The sequence below is a fragment of the Cordyceps militaris genome (assembly GCF_000225605.1).
Source record: "Cordyceps militaris CM01 unplaced genomic scaffold CCM_S00001, whole genome shotgun sequence".
Taxonomy (NCBI): domain Eukaryota; kingdom Fungi; phylum Ascomycota; class Sordariomycetes; order Hypocreales; family Cordycipitaceae; genus Cordyceps; species Cordyceps militaris.
The window spans coordinates 206807-230446 of NW_006271969.1; the positions used below are offsets into that span (position 1 = coordinate 206807).

The following is a 23640-nucleotide window of genomic DNA, read 5'->3' on the forward strand; positions in this document are numbered from 1 at the left end:
AAGGGGGGGTCGAGTACTTGTGATGCTTCGTGCAACCACGATGGTTCATTGTCACCATGAGCCTCAAAGCATAGCCGGACTTGTTGAACGTCAAGTTGAAGAAATTCCGCTGCATTGGGTCTTTGGCGCCCCAAAGTTGCATCTTTGTTCTATACCGAGGACGTTCAGCCAAAAGGCAACTTAAAAAGTCTCAGCCCCCTTCGCACTCTTGCGCCGTTCGCCGTTCGCACTCTTGCGCCGTTCGGTCATACCTCCCTCATCTTTTTGCTATATACTATACGCAATCTCTTGAAACGCCAAACCCTGATCATGAGGTTCTCGTGAGTACTTGCCTATAGCCTGGCCTTGGAAAAAAAACTGCTACACAAGTCAGTGTGGTCCCCCCCCCCCCCCTCTTGGCCATTCATGCCTTGTCGCGTGAGAGCTAACCATCCCATGCTTCTTTCAGGTTCGACATATTCGGGCTCCTCTTCTGCCGGCACTGCCGCGGAAAAGGCTGGACGATATCCCCGTGCGAACACTGCCAGGGATGCGGCTTCCTCCGCTGCGGGCGCTGCCGCGGCACCGGCCTATATCGCCGGCACGAACGGTGCGGCTCGTGCCCTCGCGCCGGCCTGTGCCAGCGGTGCCGCGGCCTCGGATTCCTGACCAGAGTCCGTCGCTGCGAGAGTTGCCTGTGCGGTAGGGTCGGCCCATGCACCGTGTGTGCTACCGGCGGCCACATCTTTGCCTTTTGCACTTGCAGGGCCGGACGCAAGAGACGGAAGGTTCGGACCATGTCGGACGCACAGCGATCCGGACAAGGCAGTGCCTAGAACAGGAGACTGTTGATAGCCAGGATTTCAGTTACAAGAGTACATTGTATGGTTACAGTATGAATGCTCCAAATACCAGTACACAAGGAAGTTGCCAAAAAAAAAAGGTACCCTAAGAACTTTCATTCTTCTTTTATCATAAGACTTGACCCTATCGCATCGCTAATGCTCACAATATTCTCAAAATCAGGTATAAAACCAGGCGCTATTAAAGAAGCAGGACCAATCGCAGACAGGGGAGGAAATAAAAAAGGAGGCAAACATTAAAACCCAAAAATGGCATCCCATCCTCTCATCCACTTCAAACTCTTACACCCCTCTCGCTGCTCTACTTGCCCAAAACGCGGGAAATACAATTGCCAAAAACCAGAATGCATGTTGGAGAGGAGAGGCCGTAACAAGAAAAAAAAGACAGCCAAACGTAAAAACAAAGATAACCCGCATACCACCGCCTCGGTTCACGTTCGATGTTGGGACTTGAAACACTTCTCAACCAACATACTGCAGCCTTTGTGAACCTCGGCGTAACATAGGAAATGACTTTAAAAAAATACCTAATAAGAAGTTTCCAAATAGAGTTGGAAATGTCCATTATTAAGCTTCCAACTTCATTGTTCTACCTCTGACTCCATATTTGTTCTTCGACACGTTCGCCCGTGGCTCATCGAAATGCCCGCTATTGTCGAGGGTGATATTGAGCCACGTATCATCGATATGTATCGTCTTGAAACAGGTATTGAATCGTATCGAGGCTATTTTAACAGTCGGGTCGGCCGCCTCGGGCCAGGTGGCCATGCGTCCAAATCCCGAGCTGCAAGTACTCAAATCGTGAGGGTGACGCGTGTGGCGCTTGCTCGCGACAGCGGCTAGCTTCGTCGGACACTCGAGTACGTGTCGCCTTTGTCGTACATCGTTGTTTTGCTCACTCGTCACCGCCCCTAGCCCTGCCGCGTCGTCGGAAAAAGTCCATTACACGCTTTGCCGCACCGCTGCTGCCCTCGTGTCCTTGGAATCCGTCTTGTTCGTAGGCATCCGTAAATCGCTTGTTGCTCTTCTGGAGCGTCCCGCGGTGCGGGTGCCCACCGCTTGTGCCAACTCGACGGCCATCATAGCCTTCTGGAGTATGTAGGCCAGAGCGGTACGATCCAACTTGGGGCTCCGTGGGTGGTCGACGCATATCCGCAGGCGATTGTGAGCCGTTCCTGTGTTGCGATCCTCGCCGAATGTACGTGGGGATCGCGTCCACTGGGCGTCCGTCCAGTTGCGCCGACTGATATCGCTGGTGGCCGGGGCTCGAACTCGTGGGCGGTTGTGTAAAGGTGTTGTTGGCAGGCAAATCGTCAAAAAACGGAGTGCTGCCTCGGGCATCGCCCGGGGCAGTGAAGTTTCTTGCATGGTCGGCCCGGGGATCTTGAATCGGCAGGTCGTTTCGCGATCCCGCATCGGATGGAGTCAGATCGCCACTGCCCTTGCCTAAGCCAATAGCCTTGAGGGAAAATGATGCTGGGAGTAGAGAGAACCGGCGCTTGTCCTTCTTCTCCTCGGAGCCTTGTGAAGGTGCGATACTGCCACTGCGCTTCTTACCGAGACCAAGAGAAAATGAGCGACGGCCGCCAGAAAACTTGGAATCCATGGAAGCCCGACCAGGCTCCTCACCAGCCATGTTGTTGGCAATGCTGATGGGGGGGTACTTCTTCTTCTCTGCCATTTGAGGCTCCGGACGCTTGCCCTTCTTACCGAAAACTGAGCCGCTTCGGCCGAGGATTTTGTTGCCGAGATCGCCGAGCGTGCTCGACCGTTTGTGGCCACGGACCTCACCCACAGGACGAGGAGAATCGTTGAAGCCAGATACACGAGCAAACTTGGGTGGCACGGCCACATTGTTGCGGCCCGCCAGTTCGTCATCGGGATGAGCCGGCTGCTGAATGCGACCTTGCGCGTTGGTATTCTCGACAGTTGGCGGAGCAGGCTGTCCGTAGTTGAGCACTCGGGATTGCAGACCCATAGACCCAGTAGATTGCATGGAGCCTCCCGTCTGCGGTCGTGCGCCTGAGCTTCCACCGGCCAAGTAGGTGTTGTCGGGTCCAGTCCGGCCATCTCCAGGTTTGCCAGAGTTGATCGACACTGGAGGGGCCTTTTGCTGTCCAGTCCGGCCATATTTGTCTCTCGAGGCAGGTTCCACTGGAAGAGGCTTGTCGCGAGGTGCAGAATATGAGGTAGCTGCGAGATCACGACCTTGCTCGTCGACACCTCGTTGTGTTTGGGTTGTTGGTGCGACGTATTCGACCTGCACAGTACGACGCTTGGCGTCTTTGGTAGTACGATGTGAAACGTCGGTAGGAGAGTCGATTTTGGCGTGGGCTTTCGAAAGACCACCGACAGCGTGCTGAGGGGATCGCTGCTTGGCGGCCTCGCGAACTGATGCGCTGCGCGTCATCATAGGAGTCTCGAAATCATCGATGCCGTTGTTGCCGTTTTGCACATCCAATGGAGAGGTGGTTGAGCTCGTGATGAACTCCACAATGTGTGCGTATTCACTGAGCCAGCTGTGACGGGCAACCTCGAAGAGGTCAGCGCGCTTTCGCGGGTTGGGAACGAGGATTCGGCGGAGGAGATCGCGGGCATGCGGAGTAACATATTCGGGAAAGGTGAGGGGCGTCGTCACGATATATTTGTATAACAAGTTGATGTTGTCACCTTCGGGATTGGCAGGGTCGTCGTCAAAAGGTAGATATCCAGCAAGCATGGCGTACTATAAAAGATTAGTACCGGAGCTGGCAAACAGCACATCAATAACGTACCAGAATAACACCGCAGCTCCAAACGTCAACCTTGCGGCCAGTGTACAGGGCATCGCTAACAACAAGCTCGGGCGCAGCATAGCAAGGGGAGCCGCAGCTGGTTTGCATGAGATCGCCCTTGCGCATGCCATTGGAGTGTACTCTGTCAAGGCCCATGCGCTTGACCTGGTCGCGATCTTGAAGGTTGAGCTCCTCCTCTTCTGAAAGATCCTCGTGAGGATCAAACGTGTTGGCAAAACCAAAATCCGTAATTATAATGTTGCGATTGCTGTCCAAAAGCAGATTCTCAAGCTTGAGGTCTCGGTGAACGATGCCCTTTTTGTGCAGATAGCCTACGCCAGAGACGAGCTGGGCAAATAGTCGTCGAGCGGAGCCGTCCTTGAGATATCTGTGGTTTAAAATGTAGTCAAACAGCTCACCGCCAGAGGCATACTCGAGAATAATGCCAATATATCTGTCAGTCTCAACCATGTCAAATAGTCGGACAATGTTGGGATGGTGCAGGCCGCGGAGAATGGTGACTTCGCGGCGAATTTTAGCCAGACGAGACGGGTTTGTTCCAACGGTATCCCTCTTGATCAATTTGATGGCAACCTGTGGGGAGATTGTTAGTGATTACGCGACGTAAAGCGCGTGACGCGGTATGGTGGAAAGGAGCCTACCTGAACACTGCTGTCTTGCTTCCATCCGAGTTTCACTTTACCAAATTCGCCTTCGCCAATAGTGTTTCCGAGGATGAAATCGCCGAATTTCGAGGTCCTGTGGCTTCGTGGGTGCTCCTGTCGCCGGCGACGGTCATCGGGCGTGCCTGAGGGCACCGAAGGCGCGGGAGCGCTCTCTCTAGATGGGCTTACGCGGTAATTTTCTTCGGGATTTGTGATGATGCGATTAAGGGTATCGGAGGCCTCGGGAGTACGCCTTGGAGTGTCGCTCTGATGGGTTCGGATGGGTATGGCAGTCTCTTGCTGGCGACCATCGCGGCTACCAGTCTGCCTCGACGCATCCTGGTGAGCAATGTGAGAGGGCGGCGAGCGGCGAGCCTTGGGAGAGTCGTAGTGGCCGTTTTGGTCAGCGTGGCGATGTTCATTTCTGCTAGGTTCGGCGTGGACATGTTTCGACGTGTCGGTGAGCTTCTCAGGGGTATATCTGCGGGAGTTGCCATTTTGGTAGCTGGATGAGGTCCGGGGGGGCGCCGGGGGGGCCATGGTAGACAAGGGGTCCGAGGGCACAGCTTGGGGGCTATTGTAATTGAAGGCAGAGTTGGTGGTAGGTCTTGCGGCGAGAGTGGTGGTAACGTCGTTGGGATAGGCGGCTGCACCTGAGCTGGTCTTGCGCGAAGGCGGGCGGCCGGCGGACTGCGACGCGGGCGAGATTGGGAGCGAGCCGTAGGATTCGCGGGTCGGAGAGGCGTGCGAAGACATGTATTGACGGTTGCTGGCCGGTGGCAGAGGAGAGGAAGTCAGGACAGGTGGCGGTTGATGGCGAGAGCTCTGCAGGGCCGCCGACATGACTGTCGAAGCAGCGGAGGTACGGCGGGGAGAGGAGACGCGCTGGGCGGCGTTGTTGCGAGAGGGAGGGGAGGCAGCCAGCGCAGGCCAACCCAAGGAAAAGAGACGAGGGTGAGATTCTCGTGTTTCTGATGGAAGGAGTCGGCCGAAGGGAAGACAGGCTGCGCGTGGAAAGAGGGCGGGCGTCTATCCGCGACGGCGATGCACAAGAGTGCAGCTGGGCGGTTAGAGGTTGAGTTGATGCGACTTGAATTGGCGCTCGAGATCAACAGGAGAGAGGCAGAAGAAAGGCAGGTGATGGGGGCCGGCAGCTGATTGGGTGGGCTAGGGGAGTCCTGGGCGGTCCTGGGCCTGCAGGGGGGGTTTTCGGGGAGAAGACGATGCTATAAGTAGCACTTTCAGCACGTCTTGGTGGCTTCCAGGTACCAAACGTGGTGGTCCACAGCGCTGCTGGGGGTGCTGAAGGCGCTGAAAACCTTCCAAGACCCGGTGCTGGGCTGGCTCAGCGCGGGATCGCGGCGACGAATCAATCAATCGCCTTGGTGCAGGCAGTAGAGAGGTTCTTGCAAACAAAAACAAACAACGCCCGTTGCCTTGCAGTGGCGGAGACAAGTCAGCGCCCAGAAACAAGGCACATGAGAATATATATTTATCTTTTCGGTTTGGCATGCGCGCGCAGCCGGTCCTTTTGCTGCGTATCGTCGCGGGCGCCTTGGCGTTGAGGATGCGGTCCTCACTTGCTAGACCAATGTTTCGTCTCGAGCGCAATGGCACGCCCACGAGCCGCTCTCAGCTGTCGAGCTGATAAGCAAGTCAGTCCACAGGTACAGAGGATACCGCAACAAGACAGCAGCAGAAACGACGGCCCGGTTCAGTGGGCGGGATGAAAGAGGCACTGGGAACAGCAATGGTGAGAGGAGGAATTGACAAAATGGTTGGACAAGATACGACGCAACGCGGCGCCACGCGACGACGCCAGTACGCTTCAACGACGGTGAGATGAGCCACGGGCACAGCCTTCTAGGTTGGTATGTAGCGGTGGTGGGTGCAACGGTGTCATCCAGTGGAAAGGCGGCTTGGTGAGAAAAGCAAAAAGACGTACCAGATAAATACCTACTAAATAGGTAGGCAAGCTGCCTTGTTTGGGGTCAGTCCAGTCTCTCCCTAAAGACAGATGGTGTTGGAATAAAAACAAAGGCCACAGAGAACAGAGAGAGACTCAACTCATATGATTTGAATCAAACGAGGGAAAAAAGCTCGCAGGGCAGGGGAGGGAGAAAAGAGGAGCTCAAGGGCGAAACGGGAATTCAGACGGCCGCAAATTGCATTGTCATGGAGGCTCCGGGATGGATGGATGGATTGGATGGATGAACCTCGCAAGTACGGAATACGGGGTATCCTATTGAAAGCCAAAAGGGAGCCATTGTCGCAGCTACGGCGGCGATTGACGATGCTGGGCTACATACTGTAGGTAACTAGATTCCTTTAATAATTATGAGCTGCCGCTCAGCTTCCAGCACTGCCTTGCCTCGGTCTATTCACTGCTGATTGTATCAGCAGCGACAATAGATCAACATCTACAAATTACATAATTTGTACAAATTACGAATAGTTACAAAATGGCAAGAACAGTCCAATGGCACCATCACTTTACCTTGGACCATCACAGAACCGTGCACGCGGTGGGTCAGCGGCCCTGTGCTCATCTCCAACGTGTTTTCAGGTAACTACCATCGACGAATTATGTAGGGTTATTATCCCAACTCTACATTATTACCATGTACTCGGACAAGTGCACCCAACTCAGACAAGCTCAGCGCTAAATATGCCAGCTCCGGATACATACATATACCTTCTGTTATTGGCAGGGGAAACAAAGGAGAGCGCACCAGCCCGTGTCGTCGACCCGGTTCCTTGTCAGCCTTCACTCTTCACTCGGGCGAGCCCTGCGGCCGGGGGAAACGCGTCCCTGCGTCGCTCTCGAGGCAACCTACAAATTATTCCATGCCCAAATGCATGCAGAGTGCAGAACAGCCCTAGCCTCAGTTGTCAGCCGGCGTACCGGGGTGCAGTGTAGTTACGGATATTCGATGCCTACCGTAGGTAGTTAATAACTATGTACGTATGTTACCTCTTCTTGCTGCGCCTTGCTCAACCTTGACCATTTCGGCCAACGCCGAGTGTATCAGCTCATGACAACTTGGTCCTTGTCTTGATCACGATAGTTGCATCTTCTGGTGCTGCTAATTGTCCATGTAATACTGCGTACGCAGATATCCGACATCTTTCATCAGGCACGGGCGTCCCGGACCTTGAAATTTACCGGGTTTGGTATCTTTCCATCTCGTTTCCTTACACGTTGCATTGACTACTTTTCTGACCATGCCGCCCGAAGATGACCACGTCTGACCGAATCTCACCCCGTCTCTTCACGTTAGTAATTAGTTGGCCGTGCGGCTGCACTCGCAAGTGATCGGCACCACTCACCACTCCTTCTTACACGACAGGGCACTTTCCACCAGCCCATGCTGCCATGTCTAGCGCCGAGGCCGTCAAGCCAAGCTATCAACCTTTTGGGTCTCATTTTACCTGCCGTTTCACCTCGGCGCCGCTCACCCCGCAATTACCAGTTGCCAGTACCGTCCTTGATACCGGCTTACTGGGAGTGCATCAAAGAGCACCAGCGGCCTATCCAATTCAATGCCTCGCTATCTCCTGCTCGTTAATCTCTGGCTCTTGACTATATTAGCATGCTTCCCAGTTTGCTCAACCGCGGGTCGTCGTAATTGGGTAATATATAATCTGTATCGGCCATGCCGCTCTCTCCACACACCTTGGCTTGGCGCATGGCAAAGGTATTATTATGAATGAAAATGTCTTCTTTGGTTTTTTTCCAGCCCCATGTATCCGTAGATTGATCTCAGCACGGACACGGATGATTCGTGGCTAACTTTAGAGCGTCGTCCCTCCACGCCTCCTCGAAGCCTTTGCTTCTTGTCGAGGCAATAGCCCAAGGTAGCTCGCATTTGCATCGCGTGTTCATCTGTCAAAGCCACCCTGGAGTATAACGCAAGGGAGCGCGCTCTTCGCACAATCGATCAGCACCAAGATCTCTGGAACAGCCTGTCATCAATCATGGATCTAGCGAGCCATCGTCCTCCCTCGGATTGACTCGCCCTATTGAGACCATGTGAGTGAGATCGGCAAATGATATAACGCCGAATATTCCCCATCGCTAGTTATTAGTTGTTTAGTAGCTCGGTTGTTGGATTGCAACATCTCACTCTACGCGTGGGCAGCATCTTGACGCGTCAGGTGGTCGGTCACCATGTCAAACGCTGAAACCACCCAAACTGCAAACACATGATCTACTCCGTACTCGGCCGGGGTTTAAAGATGGGCATGAATGATATTCCGGAAGACATTGTAACAATCGGATGAAGAGAAAAAAAGTACAGACGAGCCTGCATGAATGGCTGCTGGACAGGGATATTTGCCTCGGGTGACGCGGCCACGAGGCAAGTACCTAGACAATGGCAGCCACTCCATTCTTCGTCGTGAATGTGCAGCAGCGTTTCATACTCAGGGAGAAACATACACGGTCCAAACTCGCGATTTGTTTTAACTAGTTTCGTCTGTTCGCTGCCGAGTCACTGCATGTCAAAGCACAAAGGGCTGTCGCGCGCGCACTGTTCATCCAGTCCAAATATGGAAAAAAAGAAAACAAAGCCACCAACCCAACTGCAATCAAGGGAAGAAAAAAAAAAAAAAAAAAAAAAAAAAAAAGCAATCAACATGCCGCCATCCTCACCGTATCGTTCCTTACGCCCTCCATCATGTTCCTTTTTTGGCCTTTGTCTGTTTCCTATCCTGGCCTATGCGGTCGCGTCACCGCCGCTTTCGTTTCATCTCTCCTCACCCTCGTGCCAAAAACGGCAGTCGACTCGAGAGAGCGAGCAAGCCGCGAAAGACGCAGCAAAGTAAACAAAACAGAAAAGGGAAGAAATGATTGGTGTGTGGCGCGTCGCGAAAGAGGGGCAGATGAGATAAATACAAATAAAATCTGCAGGACAGGAAAAGAAGAACAAGAGACAAAGAAAATCGGATGCGGTGGCGCACATCGTGTGGTCACTTGCGGCTTCACAACACTTGGACAGGTGCTTTCTAGATCACACGCGTCTATTTCTAGACTGACAATCTCATGGGTCATTCAGTTTCCCATAATGAACACGTTGTTTGATAGCAAGAACAGGGACAAGATTACCTCTGTGATTTACGTCATGTTCGCCCAACACAGCTTACATCAAGTGTACAGATAATGACCGCCTGGAGCTACCCTATAGCAAAATCGAGTCATGTCGCACACAATCACTATTAAGTAAGCCGCAGGGTATCTGTAATTAGGTGGTATTATTCCGCAGAGCTCGATATTATTCCGCAGAGCTCTTTAATCTTGCGGGGTTGTTCATATTATACGAGTTGCTTACGACTCGTTATTATTGATATGCCAATCATCTATAGCTTAATGGAGATGTTGTAGTTGTCCAGCACAATTGCTAGTATACTCAGAACGCCAGTGTAGGCCAGTAAAATAGCCATGGCTACCGCTGGGGGGACGTCCAGTGTTGGAACCGTCAAGTTGACCAGTCCGGTCAGGAGGTTGGCGGCAAGGAACAGGCCCAGGCCGTTACGATTGAAAGCCCGCATGAGCTTGCTAGTGGCAAACTCGTAGGCCTCCTTCTCCGACCTCTTGTCGGTTGCGTTGTAAAACGCAGGGAAAAACACAGTGTCAATCAGGCAGTACCCGAGTACAAACACCGAGTTGAATGCTGCGACCCAGAGCACGTATGGCAGGTTTGCGATGCGTCTCGACACGGTCAAGCCTAATCCGTACGAGTAGCTCGTAGACAGGTTGTACAGAAGAACCCAAATACCCGCCCACACGGCCATGGTCATGAGCAACGTGTTGCGCTGCACGCCGGCGCGAGCATCGCTACGCGGATTCACCTTACGTGGGAGCACAAACATGCCCAAATCTTGGCCAGCGAGGAAGATGGCCAGATACCCGATGAAGCTAAAGATTCCCTCCCGGTTCATCGAAATAAGGTCGACACGGGGAGCGGTCAGGATGTATGCCCTGAGCGCCGTATTGTTGAGAGTAAGCTCGTACAAGCCCGACACTAACATGGACAGCGCTGCGTAGGAGGGAATGAATCGCAGGATTTCCTGGAAGAGAGCCACAAATGGTGGCAGGAAGCCCAGTGTGAAGAAGAAATTCCAATGCACTCCATATTCCGTCGTGTGTTCGGCATACTCGAGACCTTTGACGCTCAGGAAGCGAACGAAGCCGAGCGTCAGCAAGGGCACCGAATGACGAAGCGACCGGAGCAGCCGTGTAAACGGCGACAGAGTGCGTCCGCTCGCCTTCTCCTTGAGGACCGGTCGGGCAGCGACGACACCGGCGGTGAAGACGTAGGAGCCGACGCCGAGGTCCATGAGCGAGGTGCCCCAGGTCTCAACCTTGGCGAAGCGGCGGGGGAATAGGCGAAAATCGACGGCGAGGATGGCAATGTAGGTGATGATTTGCATGGACCCGCGGTACGTGGTCAGGAAGGGCTTCACAGGTACGGCATCGAGCGCCAGGCTCCTGCTCCGCTCGGTCGACTTGGTCAGGTTCGTCGTCGGCGGGGGCACGGCGAGCTTCTTCTTTTTAGGGGCCGAGGGCGGCAGCATGTAGACGAGGACCACGGGGGTGGCGAGGAAGATGCAAAGCAGCAGAGGCGACTTCGAGTAGAGGGTGGTGGCGAGCAGGATGGCGCAAACGTTGAGGCCATAGTCGACGAGGTGGCCGAGCGGGCTGACAGGCTGGAAGAAGGAGTGACGGCTCTGCAAGGCAGACCACAACAGCACGGCAATCTGTGACGGTTTGTTAGTTGCCAATGTATGTTCCCGGCCCATTCCCTGGCTTGCAGCTCTTGCGGGTATTGCCCAGTTGCGGGCTATTGTCTCTGCCAGTTTGCGTGCGCGGGAGCGCAAGCAAGCAACATGGCAAAGGCGAGCAACGCGCGTCCGAAACAAAACATGGGATGCAGAAAGCAAAAAAAAAACAAAACTTTTTTTTTCCTCGTCTCAAACTGATCGAGAAGCACGTACCAGCGCAACAGCCGTGACATTGTTGATCTCGGACACGGGCCCGCCGGATAGGTTGGACACAAAGTCCTCCTTTCGCCGTTTGTACGAGGTGGGATCAGACATTAGGGGGCGGGCTTTTGGAGTGGCGGAGTAGGCATAAAGAAGACAAGAGACCAGGGAGACAAGGGAAAGGAGAAAGAGTACTCCGTACAGCGAGGCTGGATGCGATGCCGTGGTACACGAGATGTCAAAGCCGAAAGGGATTTGCCAAAGAGGATTTTAAAAAAAATAGAGAGAAATGACGTGGCGGCTTGGAGGATGGACACGTAGCTTGGTTGGTTGGTTGATGAAAGACGGGAGAGCTCCAGAAATTGTATGGGGAGAGACGGGCGGGACTGGCTTGGGAATAGTTTTCATAGGTTAGTTCATACCTACCTACCTAGGTACTAGTAGTTCAGGGTCCGGCTAGCTAGCTGTCCCGCGCTAGCTACTTCGCTTATTGACAGCTCCATACTGTGATAGGCAGGTACCTAATGGTGGGCCTCGCTGACCGTCTTCGGCTACTTCACCATTTCCGTCCAATTGCCATTTTATTGCTGCTCCGACAGTTTGGCCAGCCGACTTGTTGAATCACCGTCCATTGACTGCCTCGCCTCAGAACCATGCATGCCAGCCTCGATCGACTACTGTAGGTACCGTGCAGGGGCATCGGACGCTGCCAACCCCCCTCGTTCCCTGCAACACTCCGAGAACTTGGCGGGCGCCTAGCAACACGCGGTTCCTTTCACATCCGCCACCCTGCAAAAAAAAAGGAAAAAAAAAACCACGAAGCAGAAATCAAATCAAATCAAATATCTTCCCATGGGACATGAAAGCTTTCAGCACCCTTTTAGCCCTTTGTCATGGAGGTGGCGCCGCGAATGGCCCTTCTTGTTCTTTGTGCATGGCTTATACGCCACACCGGACGCACAGGACACCGGATGGGCCAAGTCTCGCCACGCCTTTTTCTTTGTTCTCGCTCTTTACGATTCCTTGGTTTCCAATTATGCTCACAGAAATGTGACCCAAAGACTGCATGTGGTGGCTGTGAAAATGTCATCACATTGCCCCCATGGAGCCTTGGCCGTCCGTCCGTTGACCCCTTTCAGGTCAGTTCCAAGGGGGCACGATCCCAAATTCACACATGATTACGGTTCAGGATATATAAGAAAGCCCTCTCGAACCTTTTTTTATTTTATATTCTAATCTAGACCGATGAATCGTGCCAAGTATCTTCCCACCTTTTGCCTCTTCTCTTCTCTCGCATCCTCCTCGCTTGCTGCCACGGGCACTTAGACGCGACGCAAGCAACGAAACGGCCCTGCCTCGTCCAAGTGGCTGCCACGACATGACGTTTACCATGACCCCCCAGCACTTGAGCCTAGACCAGAAGCCACATTCCTACAGATTCCCACCTTCATCCCCAGACCGCCTGAGCGACGACATGGACACTGCCCCAGACGAGGCCGTCCTGCCCAGCCTACCCGGCAGGCGCCTCACCCGCGCGTCAAGGTCCCAGGCCAACAGCAAGTCTCTACGGATCGACACGGAGCAGCTTAGGAATCTCTCCATACTCGACAAGAGCTCGGCCAAGCAGGCCACCCGGTCCTTCGCCGCCGAGATGCGCCAGCAGCAGTTCCAAAAGTTATGCGAGTTTCTGTGGAAAACCGGTCGTGCCAACCTCGGCAAGAGGGACTCGCCGCACGTCAACATTGTCCCGGTGCGACTCCTGACGACACAAGACCCGAGCTACGACAGTGTCACCATTTACTCCGTGGTTCATTCCCAGGGGCACAGTCCCGTCGGCCTGCGCCGCAAGTTTGACCGCAGCTTGCTCAACGCCACCGTCCCCGAGCCTTTGCAGTCGCCCTCGACGCCCAACTTTGACCGCAACGAGCTTCTCTCGGCCATTGTCGACACCAGCAAGACGTTGGCGTCAAGAAGATCCCGGAAGAGCCCCCGGTCCTCCTTGTCCAGCAGGGGTACTCGCACGAGGCGAGACGTGGTACCCGAAGGTATCCCGATGCGTACGTTGATAGGAAGCCGTTTCCCGCCACAAAGCAGCAAAGCACTAACACGAGTCGTACACACAGACTTCCCATACGCCAGATCGTATCTTCCCATCTTGGCTTCCATCATCATGTCCAACCAAGTCCATTTTGGCGACACGGTTGAGCTGCCGCTGCCGTACCCAGACGCCTGGCCGGAGACGGTCGCATGGGTGTACACGGGCGAGGAGGAGCTCGTGACCGACAAGGTCCGGGAGAATGTCCAGTATCTCGGCGGTAGAGTATGCTAAGCACAAAAGGAGGAAAGACCCTTTTTTTGAGCCTTTGTGTGGTTTGGATAAAGAAGCTCACGACAAAGGAGGAGACAAAGGAATGGTCTTTGGTGTGGTGCGTGGTGCATCGCCACTTGCATGTCTTGTGATGAGTATTAAACGTAACGGGGATCCGGCTTTGTTCTTTTCTTTCTTTCTTTCACTTTGTTCGTATAGGGGAAACTCAAATTATGATAACGACTAGTCACATTATTTTAAGCGTTGAAAGATGATGGCATCTTTTTTTTTTCCTCTTTATTTTCTTTTGCTCTGTGGCTGTACTTGATTGTTTATTCAGGTGCGTCGCTTGTGGGTTGCATATGATAGATCATCAGTCGTTGAGAGCCCAAGTGACTTATACGAATGCAGCAGTCTCGATCAGCCTGTGCATTTGCATAAAAGGTCTAGGCTAAGGTTGCTCTGTCATGATGCGTGTACAAATGACGCCACGGCTCACTGCAGTCGCCGTCCACACACTCCACCGTCCAACGTCCCTTTTCCCTTTTGTTCTTCATCAGGGTCGCTCTGGTGCTTTCCTCGAGGGAATCGCGATGCAGCCCTCCCCCCCCCCTCCCCCCCCCCTCACTCCACACACACGTATACAAGGAACACGCACACATCGGCCTCGCACATCTCGCATGCAAGCCAAAGACAAAGCCGTCGTGGCAGAAAGAAAGCAGGACCGCGATGCGTTGCTCATTCACACGCATGAGTCATTGGATCAAATCCGGGGATTGGTGCAGAAAGAGGTCCGTCTAGACCATGCCCGTCGTATGAGCCGGGATATGTCGTCGACTATGAATAGAAAAGCGCGGGCATATCAATGCAAGTAGTATTGACATGTCAAAGGAACTGCATGCCTCGACAATTCCGGCAGTCCCCTTTCTAAACTCGGCTCTCGTCTATGCGGCATTACGACACTGTCGTTTTTTTTTGTCCTTGCCACGCAGCCCTGGCCCCAGAAAATAGAAGAAATAGAAGAAATAAAAAAAGAACTGCTGCACCGACGTAGGCCCCATCTCACTCGGCCTTGGGAGTAGTAGCGAATCTCACGATGCTAGCCCCGCGCGTGCGTGTCCAAGTACGCACGACCTTGTCCCGGCCCGCCTTGTCGACTCCGGGGACAAGGACCTTCTCTCCCGGCGGCGTTCTCCCGGTGCAGGGCGATCCAGGCGGATAACAAGGTCCGAACGCCCGGCGTTTGTCTGGGCTGGCTTTTTATTTCGAGAAACACACCCCTGCCTTGACCTCGTTCGCGCACCGCTCCTGCGCCCGCCATGATGCGCATCTTTTTTTGTCAATTTTTTTTTTGGGGTATGATCCGAGACACAATAACAAAGACCTGCGTTGTTGTCGAGAACAAAGAGCTCGTCCAGCAAGAACCCCCCCCAAAAGGCTAGCTTGCGCCATGCAATGCAGTGCCCATGGGGGAGGGAATCCTGGCTAGTATGTAGGCGTGCGTGGCTGCTGCAGGACTAGTTATCAGGAAAACCCCAAGAAACAAAGCGCCATTCGCTTCAGGTAAACAAGAGGAAAGGGAAGAACGTGTGTTCGCTTTTGGCGCATTACTGAATACAGAGTTTCTTTGTTTGACCACACCCCAACAGACGCCACCACGCCTATGCACGAATGGAGTTGCTGCCAGAATGAGAGAATGCTATCATTACTTGGGCGGAAAATAGAAGACGAAGCCAAAGTACCTCGAAAGTACTCCGTGCCATGCCGCGTTTTTCCCTCGAGGGACCCTGGCCCCTGTTGAAGAGAAGGCGTCGGGGAGTCCAACTACCACCCCCCCCCCCTCCAACGGCGACGCAGGATGGGTGGCAGTGGCGCTCCTCTCCATCTGCCAGCAAGACTTTGGGATAGTTCGACTTTTAGTTTATTAGCCATTCTCTCATCTTTGAAAGTAAACTCTCGCTCGCCATTGTCTCGACGGAAAAAGGAGGACAGTGTAGGGTCAAGAGAGCAGTGCTGTGCTGTCCATTTTCATTAAGAGGAAAACGGTCATTGGGCGGGCCGCTCCACCATGGATTTGGTCAACTTTTTTGCTCCAGTTTCTTTCGTTTGGGCCCATGATTGATTGAATATCTGTACCAGTAGTTATCTGCAGCAAGCGGCGTTGAGAATGACAGGTTCTTTTTTGCTTCCGGCCTTGTGCTGACATGTCCGAACCCCCCTCCGGGCTTGGCTTGTGTTTTTTTTTTATTTGCTTCTTCTCGGCCCTTGTTCCATCATGATTTGCGAGCGAATATGCAAAGCATTTTGCTTGGCTCCACGAGTTGACCCTCGTGGCCCCCTCTTTCAGTCTTCTTCGGCGTCGGGCTTCACTCCTTTGCTGCGGAGAACCGAAGCGGGTTATTTATTAGACGGGAAAATGCGGTAGTTCTTTGTGACGGTCCGATGCATTTTGCTGATAAGTCGGTGAGGTTTGCGTGGCTCGAATCATTGTTGATGCTTTCAATTGTAACTTGGTTATTCTCTAGAAAGAAAATGAAACAAGTTGTAAACCACGTCGCCGAAGTAGCCGCAGTTCTCGAGCATCACCGACGGCCGCCGAGTGGCGCTTTCCTCCCCCTCCCGTATCCGGCGCCGTTTCTCGCAAGGAATTGCGGCCTTGCGAGTCTCGGTGCATGTGGCTGGTCTCTTTGTCCATCAGCACTGCCAGCACTGCCCGGTACGGCAGTACCAACTTAGACGGACCGCTCCTCGTTTTCTCTTATTCATGTTCCTCAGTAACTACATGCACGTCCCTCCCAATCGCAGGGCTGGGGCGGAAATATCAGCCCGAAAGGCCCTCACCCCATGTCCATGTACATATCCCCTTTGTGGTTGCTTTTTCTAACTAACTAGCGAGCCGCAACCACCGACGACCATCTGTGGCGTCTATGGATGAGGACCCTGATTATTTGCTTTTTCTGGCCTTGCCGAGCGACCAGAGTGTGCAACGGCCAACGCATCACTGTGGTACTGCCGGAGGGCTTTGTTTTCTCTCCCGTCGGTGGTCCTGTTGCACCATCGGTCCTCGACGTCGACGAAGCGTGCCGGTCAATGGAGTACAGTTCTCACAGCCGCGGCAAGTTTTTCTTTTTCCTTTCTCCTCTTCACTTTCGCCGTTTTCTCTTGGGGGGTTCGTTGAGACACAAGAAGAGGGCACGGATGGGGCCTCTGCTTGTTGCGGACCGCTCGGGAACTGCCGCTCCCATGTGTTCATGTGGAGATTACACCTCGGTGATGCTCGTCTATTCGTATAAAGTAGTCGAGGAATGAATGGTATTGGGCTCTGGTGCGTAGACATGAATGTGAGAGCATCTTTCTCATGGTCAGATTTCATTTGTCTCTGTAGTTGGGAATAGAGTTGCGTTGTGCATTGGAGAGGATTACTGGGCAAAATACGCGCCCCGGGCTTAACCACGAAGCAAAGTCAGCAAAGTCACACCCGAACTGTTCTTGGCTCGGCGCCCCAGGTATACATACATACTGGTAACTAGGTGTGCGCCGGGGAATTTTCTCTTACGAAATAAGTGGCTCGGAAACAGAGCGAGGCTAATAATAAGCCCTTCATCGCCTTGTCGTTCCACCCAATGTAACGGTGGGTTCGTGGCCAAGCCATCTCGCCCCATACCCCCCTGGAAGACCTGAAGAAGAATAGTAAAGCTGTCCTCGGTCCGGAGTGGATTGTGCAAGGGCTTGTCCTTGTCGGCGCAGAAGAGGAGGGGAATCACGAAATCACGACATTTCTTCAGATGTCCGCGATGTAGGAGGGGCCAGAACCCTGTCGAGGGGGCTTTTGTGTTGGAAAGCGAGCGAGTTCATGCATACATACATTGTACATGGACTTTGTACGGAGAACATACCGACAAGCTCGTGTGGGAACGAACCACCCCCATCAACGAGGGCATCTCCACAGCAGCGTGAGTCGGAGAGAGCACGTTGCTTGGCTCGAGTCCTCGAGGGAGCCCCCATCGGGCTCCCCCCATCGCGACGCCTGTTCCTTGCAGCTGCAAGCCATATGACACCGATATTGGTTTTCAGGTACGAACCAGCTGCCTTGGACAACGAAGACAAACGTTGGACCCCTTGGCTCCGTAACTACTCAATTGGAACAGCAAGGCGCAGCCCGAAGCAGACAAGAGGAGAAGAAGAGACGCGTACTAAACAGCCAAGCTTTCGCCCAGTCTTCTGGATCGGCGACGCTGAGAGCCGCGTCCGCCTGTAACTATGTATCTGCGGGTGTTGTCGTATTAGTCAAGGAGAAGTGAAGGAGGGGAAATGAGGACCAAATGGTTGGTATTATATGACGCATTCCCACCGCGCAACACTCTGTTATTACGCATCACGCATTACGCACTCAGAATTACGCACTATGAATAATGGCAATTTTGATGTTGAACCAATTCATCAATTTCTAGTTTCAAGTAAAAAAAGTACTGGGACAGGATACACCAAACTCTTTGCATGTGTTCATTTTCCCCCAGCAAAGTGCCGCCTGTCATGCACGCCGGTCCACACAACCTGCATGAACTCCGTAACTACTAAGTACCGTACATACAGATTACAGCGTTGACAATTATTGGTGACTTTTGGACTTTGTTTGATATGTGGTTAGCCGACGTGGGCGATCAAGGTTGCTGCGACCAGATTAGGAAGGCCATTGGCATGGTCTTCGACAACAACTAGTTACGAATATACATACCTCTTCTATTTTTTTTTCTTCGTCCCGCGTTGTTCCATCCAACACACCCCGGCTCCATGGGGCATGGAGCAAAGTACAGTCTCTTATGTATCCAGTCGTATATAGTACAGAGCTGAGGCTGCATGCAATAATATGCCCACAACGCTGTTGATAACAGAGACGGCTCTTGGCATGGGAATAGAGACAAGATCCCGGACTGCAGAAAAATCGCATTAATTGGAGCGCGCATTGGCTGGCGCTGGGGAAACTATTATTCTCTGTCCACAATTGGCTCCCTCAACAATGCAATCGACCATGGTCGGTCCCCCTCAGCCTTTGATACCCGAATAAGGAAACCCTCTCCGCGCGACCAAAGACAGGGTCTGTTGCCCCAGCTCTCTTCAACCAAGAAAGAATCTCGCCGTTCGTTTATCCCGTCCAGCGGCGCAATTGGCCATTGACTGGTGGTGTTGATACGACGGCGGCGCAGCAGCACGCAGCACGCCTGCATCGAGATGGGACAAGGCTGCGGAGCAGAATAGAACCGAAACCAAACTGCAGGCAAAAAGCTTATTGTCTCTGTCTGCCATTGACGCCAGCCACCAACGCCTGCAAGCCTCATCCCGACAGCACACACACACCCCTGCTCCATCGAAATATTGGCTTGCATATTGCTCCATGAACCTGCATGACCAAGTGCGACCTAGTTACAAGAATAACTAGGTAAAACTACTGATACTGGCCTGGTGCCGAACTGCCTTGTCCACACCTGTCGGAGGGAGGAGGGAGCCTAACCACTAATACTGACTCCAGAGTAGGAGCCACGACGGCCATGCTGCGTCATGCATCTCATTTGCACTTGATTCAATTCAAGTGAGATGCTACAGCCAACAAAGCTGTAGTGGTATGCAGAATTCATCTATCGACGGTGCCAGTGACAGTGGTCTTCGATTACTCGTACATTGGCTCGTTGTGGCCAAGCATGCATCAACCTGCTTGCTCTATGCTTCTTCGCTTCCCGTCTCTATTCCTCCCAATTACCGCTCGCTGCCCCAAAAGCATAGAATCGATGCGTAATTTTCCGTATCCAGATATTCCTCTTCACAAGACATAAAAATCAACTTTTTAACTCCACCCCAGCCTGTAGTCTATTCGTGACCCATTCCAGTGGACTTTTGGCCATCCAACTGGCAACATAAACAAGAAAGAAAACCCAAATTTCGTCGAAAATCCGAAGCAACCTGGTCTTGCTTTATAAAACCCTTTCCCTTGAAGAGTGCTGTGTACCCTCTCAGGGCAATGCATGTCTTTGGTGATACAAATTCGTCACGAGGAGAGACGTAAAAAAACAAGAATAAAACAAGGTCCCCTAAAAATAGGAAAAATGCCGAGAGACGGCTGCTGCCAGATCAACCGGACTTGGACCCAATCGATGCTTTGTTAGTACGAAGACACCATGGTCTCGCCAACGTAGCCCAGGGCAGCGTCATGAACAATGTCGGGCACTCGGATGGGTATGTGCGACGTGCTCGAGTCGTAGGCAGCATACCCTCGCTTCTCCCAAGACACGTCTCGCTCTTCCTGACACTGTACAGGTCGTCCCTTGTGACGTACATTGTATCGGATGAGAGAGACGGTGCCCGGTGGTGTCTTGAGAACGATGGCTCGTCGTGGTGCGGGGGCAAGACGCTGCGCATCGTTGGTGTCGCCGTCGGCTCTACTACCCCACGACGTCTGGTAGGTGGCGGACTGTTAGTGGTGCTACCGGGGAGTAAAAATATGGGATCAAACATACCATGTTAAGAGTGACGAGGGCATAGAGCTTGATCAGACCGTGCAGGTAGCCAAAGACGATGGAGAGAGGAAGGTAGGCAATGTCGGCGGGGTGCCGGCGAAAGAGGCCCATGAGCTTGACGACCTTGGTAAAGGCAAACATGAAGATGAACTGGGCCCAGAAAGCGTACTGGCGACTGTCAAGAGACCACTCAGCCGTAGCCCACCAGCAAGCAGCGAGCAGGAGCGGGTCAATGGCAAAGGCGAGAGACGTAAAGGTTGCAATGTACAGGGCATAAGTGCTCCATGGCTGCTGGCTGCAAGAGAGTTGAGTGTTAGCTTCATGCACGTGGCTGGGTCGCGATCGACAGTCAGTTTCTAGGTAGCTTGTATGCTTGACTTACACCCAGACGTGCTTCTCACGGACGAGACTGGTCCAGTTGCTGCGCCAGTTGCTGCGCGCCCACCGGGTGCACTGATAGAGGAATTTCGGGCCATTTTCCAGCGTCGTCTCGAGCTCGCACTCGACATGGTACTGAATCCACGTCTTCCACTGGTGGCTGACGAGCCAGCGCGTGACAAAGTTGTCGTCGTCGGCGTTGAGAATCCACCTGCGCCACTTCTCATTCTTGAAGCCGTCCAGGAAGTCGTGGCTCTGCAAAATTTCCGAGCGATAAGCGCCCGTGCGACCCGACATGCAGGAAGTACCGCCGTCCATGTTGTGCGTCGCCGAAATCTCAAAGTTGCGCCGTTCAATGTAGGCGGCGCCGAGCCAGTTCCACAGGCGACCAAACAGCGGCGCATCGCGCTCGCGCCGGACTCGCTGGTTAGTCCCAACACCACCCATTTTGGGGTCCTCAAAGGGCGCGAGAATCCAGGGCATCAGAGTCGAGGGCCAGGTAACGTCGTCGTCGGCCATGATGGTAATGGGCGTCTTGACAAGAGGCAGCGCCTCGCAGACCTGGAGACGCTTGTTGGCAATGGCTGTATCCAGGACGCGGATGCAAGGGTAGCCGAGCGTCGCAACAAGCTTGTCCAGGGCCTTTCTCTTGTCGTGCGTCGTCACCAGGATCATCTCGGCCGGTTTGCAGGCGAGAATGCTCTGAAGCGACGGGCGAAGATCCTCAAACACATTATGAATGGTGGGAATGACAACCGTGACATCTTGGTTGGTAAAGGTCGGCTTGGCCGCGATTGGCTTGGACTTGTAAGCCCAGTGGCTCACGCAGTGAACAAAGAGGCGAAGGTAGCGATGGACCCTGTTGTTTGTACAAGTCAGTGCGCGCTGAGGTTCGTGAGCAGGGCGCTCTCAGCTTACCAGAGAAGCCAGAAAACAGCAGACCAAAAAGTGGAAGAGTACCAAAAGTCAGTAGAGAACCAGGGCCATGCCGGAAAGGAGAACAATGGCCTGATTAGATGGTCGATACTGATCTGTTCCATGGTGTCGTGGAGCCTCGTGTTGGAGTGGCCAGGCTACCTAACTAGCCATGGAGCAAGATAGCAAAAGCAAGGTGCACTGCGGGTGGCGGCAAAATTGACAGACGAGCTCAATGGCTTGGGAAAGAAGAACAAGACAAGTTTTGGCGTCTCTGAGATTAAATAGCCAAGCAAGAATTTTTTTGGCAAACGTGTTTGTTGCTGCAAAGCTAAGCGAGGCAGGCAGTGATTTTGGCGAGCAAACGGCAGAGTGATGTGAGAAGTAGTAGCAAATTAAGCGACTAAGCTACCTCAAAGCCAAATAATGAGATTAACATCGACTCTTCTCTTGGGGCTCTCTGAATCAGAGCTGTTTCTTGGAGTGACCAACGGGGCAAAGGGCAAACGAGGGTGTGCGTTGGAAGCTGCGTTTTTGGAAAACAAGAGAGTGATGGGAGATGGCGAGACGGCCGTGATGGGGGACAGGCAAGAGTACAACGAGGCCACGGCAGGAAGGGAGTTTAGAGAAGCAGAGTCATGACGTGAGTCCAAGCAAACCAATTGAAAAGGGACGAAGAGAGGGATGAAGGAGGAAGAGGGGAGGATAAGCGTGGTAAGAGACGCGACAGAAACGAACATGATGTTTGGAGGGCAAACGGGATATATAAACAGGTAGGTAGGTAGGTTGGAGGTAGATCGGTCGTTGCCAACTAGCAGCTCGTGGTTGAGGCGAGTTTCGCAGGGTGTGCGGGAGAGCAAGAGAGGCAAGCAGAGACCCATGGATGGCATGGGCCAGGCTGGGGGTGAGAAGCCGAAAGGTCCACGACCATTGACACACCTGCATGAAGATGGGGAACGGGTGGATGGACAAGTGTATGTGTGCAATGTCACGTCTGGAGCTTGAAGAGAGAGTGCATGTATCGCAGCGAGGCAGAGAGGGGGGGGGGGGGATGGATCTGGACGGCGTTTTGGTGGATTAATAAATTGCCTGTTTTACGGGAGACCACGTTGATAACTTGCGGAGGGTAACTGAATGAACATGTCCTGCCTTGACGAAGCTGGGGCGTTTCTTGTTCGCTGCTTTGTTCTTTGGTTTTCTTCTGTATGGTTGGTACGTTGTAGCAAGTATCTAAGTTGTTATTTTTTATTAATATAGCTTTCTAATTTATTATATTCAAGTACAGGGCCTGTCTGGGACCAGCAACTGCCACCTGCCGCCTGCCCACGACGGCTGGTATTAGCGTGTCACCTCACCAGCGCTAACACAATACATAGCTACCTGTAGGTAGCTATGAATGAGACCGCTTGACGACCAGTAAAGGCAAGGTATCCTTGTGCCTGTGGGCTTGATGTTGTACATGCGTAGGCAGCCTTGTATTTGTAAATGGACAAAATGACTATATCGGCATCATTCGATAAACATTGCCTTTCTGCAACAGATCCATGCACGGCGCGTTTGGTAGTACCTACCTACGACCAGTGCTTGCAGTTGCTTGCAGTAACTGTAATCGCAGTGTGGACACCATCTTTCGTGATTTTTAGTATTCCTAGTGCCCTCCAGAGGCTCCAGCGGGCAAAGGCCTTCGGAGCGGGCCTCTCAAAGCCACCAGCTCGAAGCCTCCGGAGCGCCTCAAAGCGCCTCTAGAACGCCTCGTTCTCTCGGGCTCTTCCTCGTACACTGCTGCATCTTCACTACCTGCCTCCGACCTATTGCTTCAAGGCCCCTAAAACCACCGAAACCACTGATCTAGATGCCTAGACCTACCAAGGTAGGAGCTACGAAGCGCATTGCTTAAACTCGCCGGCTGCAGTGTCTGTACTCTTCATGTACTTGTCCTGCTACCGAACCTGCTCCAAGTCTACCGTCTTGTACCCCACCTCAACCTTCACTGCCCCATCATCGCCTTCACCTCGCTCTCTACTATCTTGACGCCTCTCCATCGACACCTCACTCACTCCAAATTCTTTCTCCTCTCATTACAGCCCTCACCTTGTCCCATCGTGCATCGTACATCTCCACCAACCTAACCACCATTGTCCATTCTCTCGACCCTGGCTGCCTGTCGCTCTTCTGCCTGCCCGCCCTCGACAACCTGCAAACACCTTGACCAATGTTGGTACGGATAACCTCCCAGCTGTCAAGCTGGCTGCTCCAGACACCCCC

The 23640-nt window shown here is 53.1% G+C and overlaps 4 protein-coding genes across 4 annotated transcripts; 1 reads left to right on the top strand and 3 right to left on the bottom strand.

Annotated features, from left to right (window-relative positions):
• Positions 1-1409: 1409 nt before the first annotated feature.
• On the bottom strand, positions 1410-6548 carry CCM_00060 (serine/threonine protein kinase, putative; the record flags this gene model as incomplete). The annotated part of the gene is made up of 7 exons (XM_006665220.1): positions 1410-1759; positions 1803-3567; positions 3617-4210; positions 4279-5126; positions 5168-5507; positions 5551-5910; positions 6438-6548. The coding sequence occupies 7 exons, from the start codon at positions 6546-6548 to the stop codon at positions 1410-1412; spliced, it is 4368 nt and encodes a 1455-aa protein (XP_006665283.1).
• Positions 6549-9639: 3091 nt separating this feature from the next.
• CCM_00061 (GWT1-like protein) lies at positions 9640-11768 on the bottom strand (the record flags this gene model as incomplete). Its single annotated transcript, XM_006665221.1, has 4 exons — positions 9640-11040; positions 11278-11390; positions 11468-11651; positions 11748-11768. The coding sequence occupies 4 exons, from the start codon at positions 11766-11768 to the stop codon at positions 9640-9642; spliced, it is 1719 nt and encodes a 572-aa protein (XP_006665284.1).
• Positions 11769-12643: 875 nt separating this feature from the next.
• CCM_00062 (uncharacterized protein) lies at positions 12644-13594 on the top strand (the record flags this gene model as incomplete). The annotated part of the gene is made up of 1 exon (XM_006665222.1): positions 12644-13594. One exon carries the CDS (start codon positions 12644-12646, stop codon positions 13592-13594), a length of 951 nt encoding a protein of 316 aa, XP_006665285.1.
• Positions 13595-19727: 6133 nt separating this feature from the next.
• Positions 19728-21500, bottom strand: CCM_00063 (polysaccharide synthase, putative; the record flags this gene model as incomplete). Its single annotated transcript, XM_006665223.1, has 4 exons — positions 19728-20036; positions 20083-20377; positions 20465-21319; positions 21379-21500. 4 exons carry the CDS (start codon positions 21498-21500, stop codon positions 19728-19730), a joined length of 1581 nt encoding a protein of 526 aa, XP_006665286.1.
• Positions 21501-23640: the final 2140 nt, after the last annotated feature.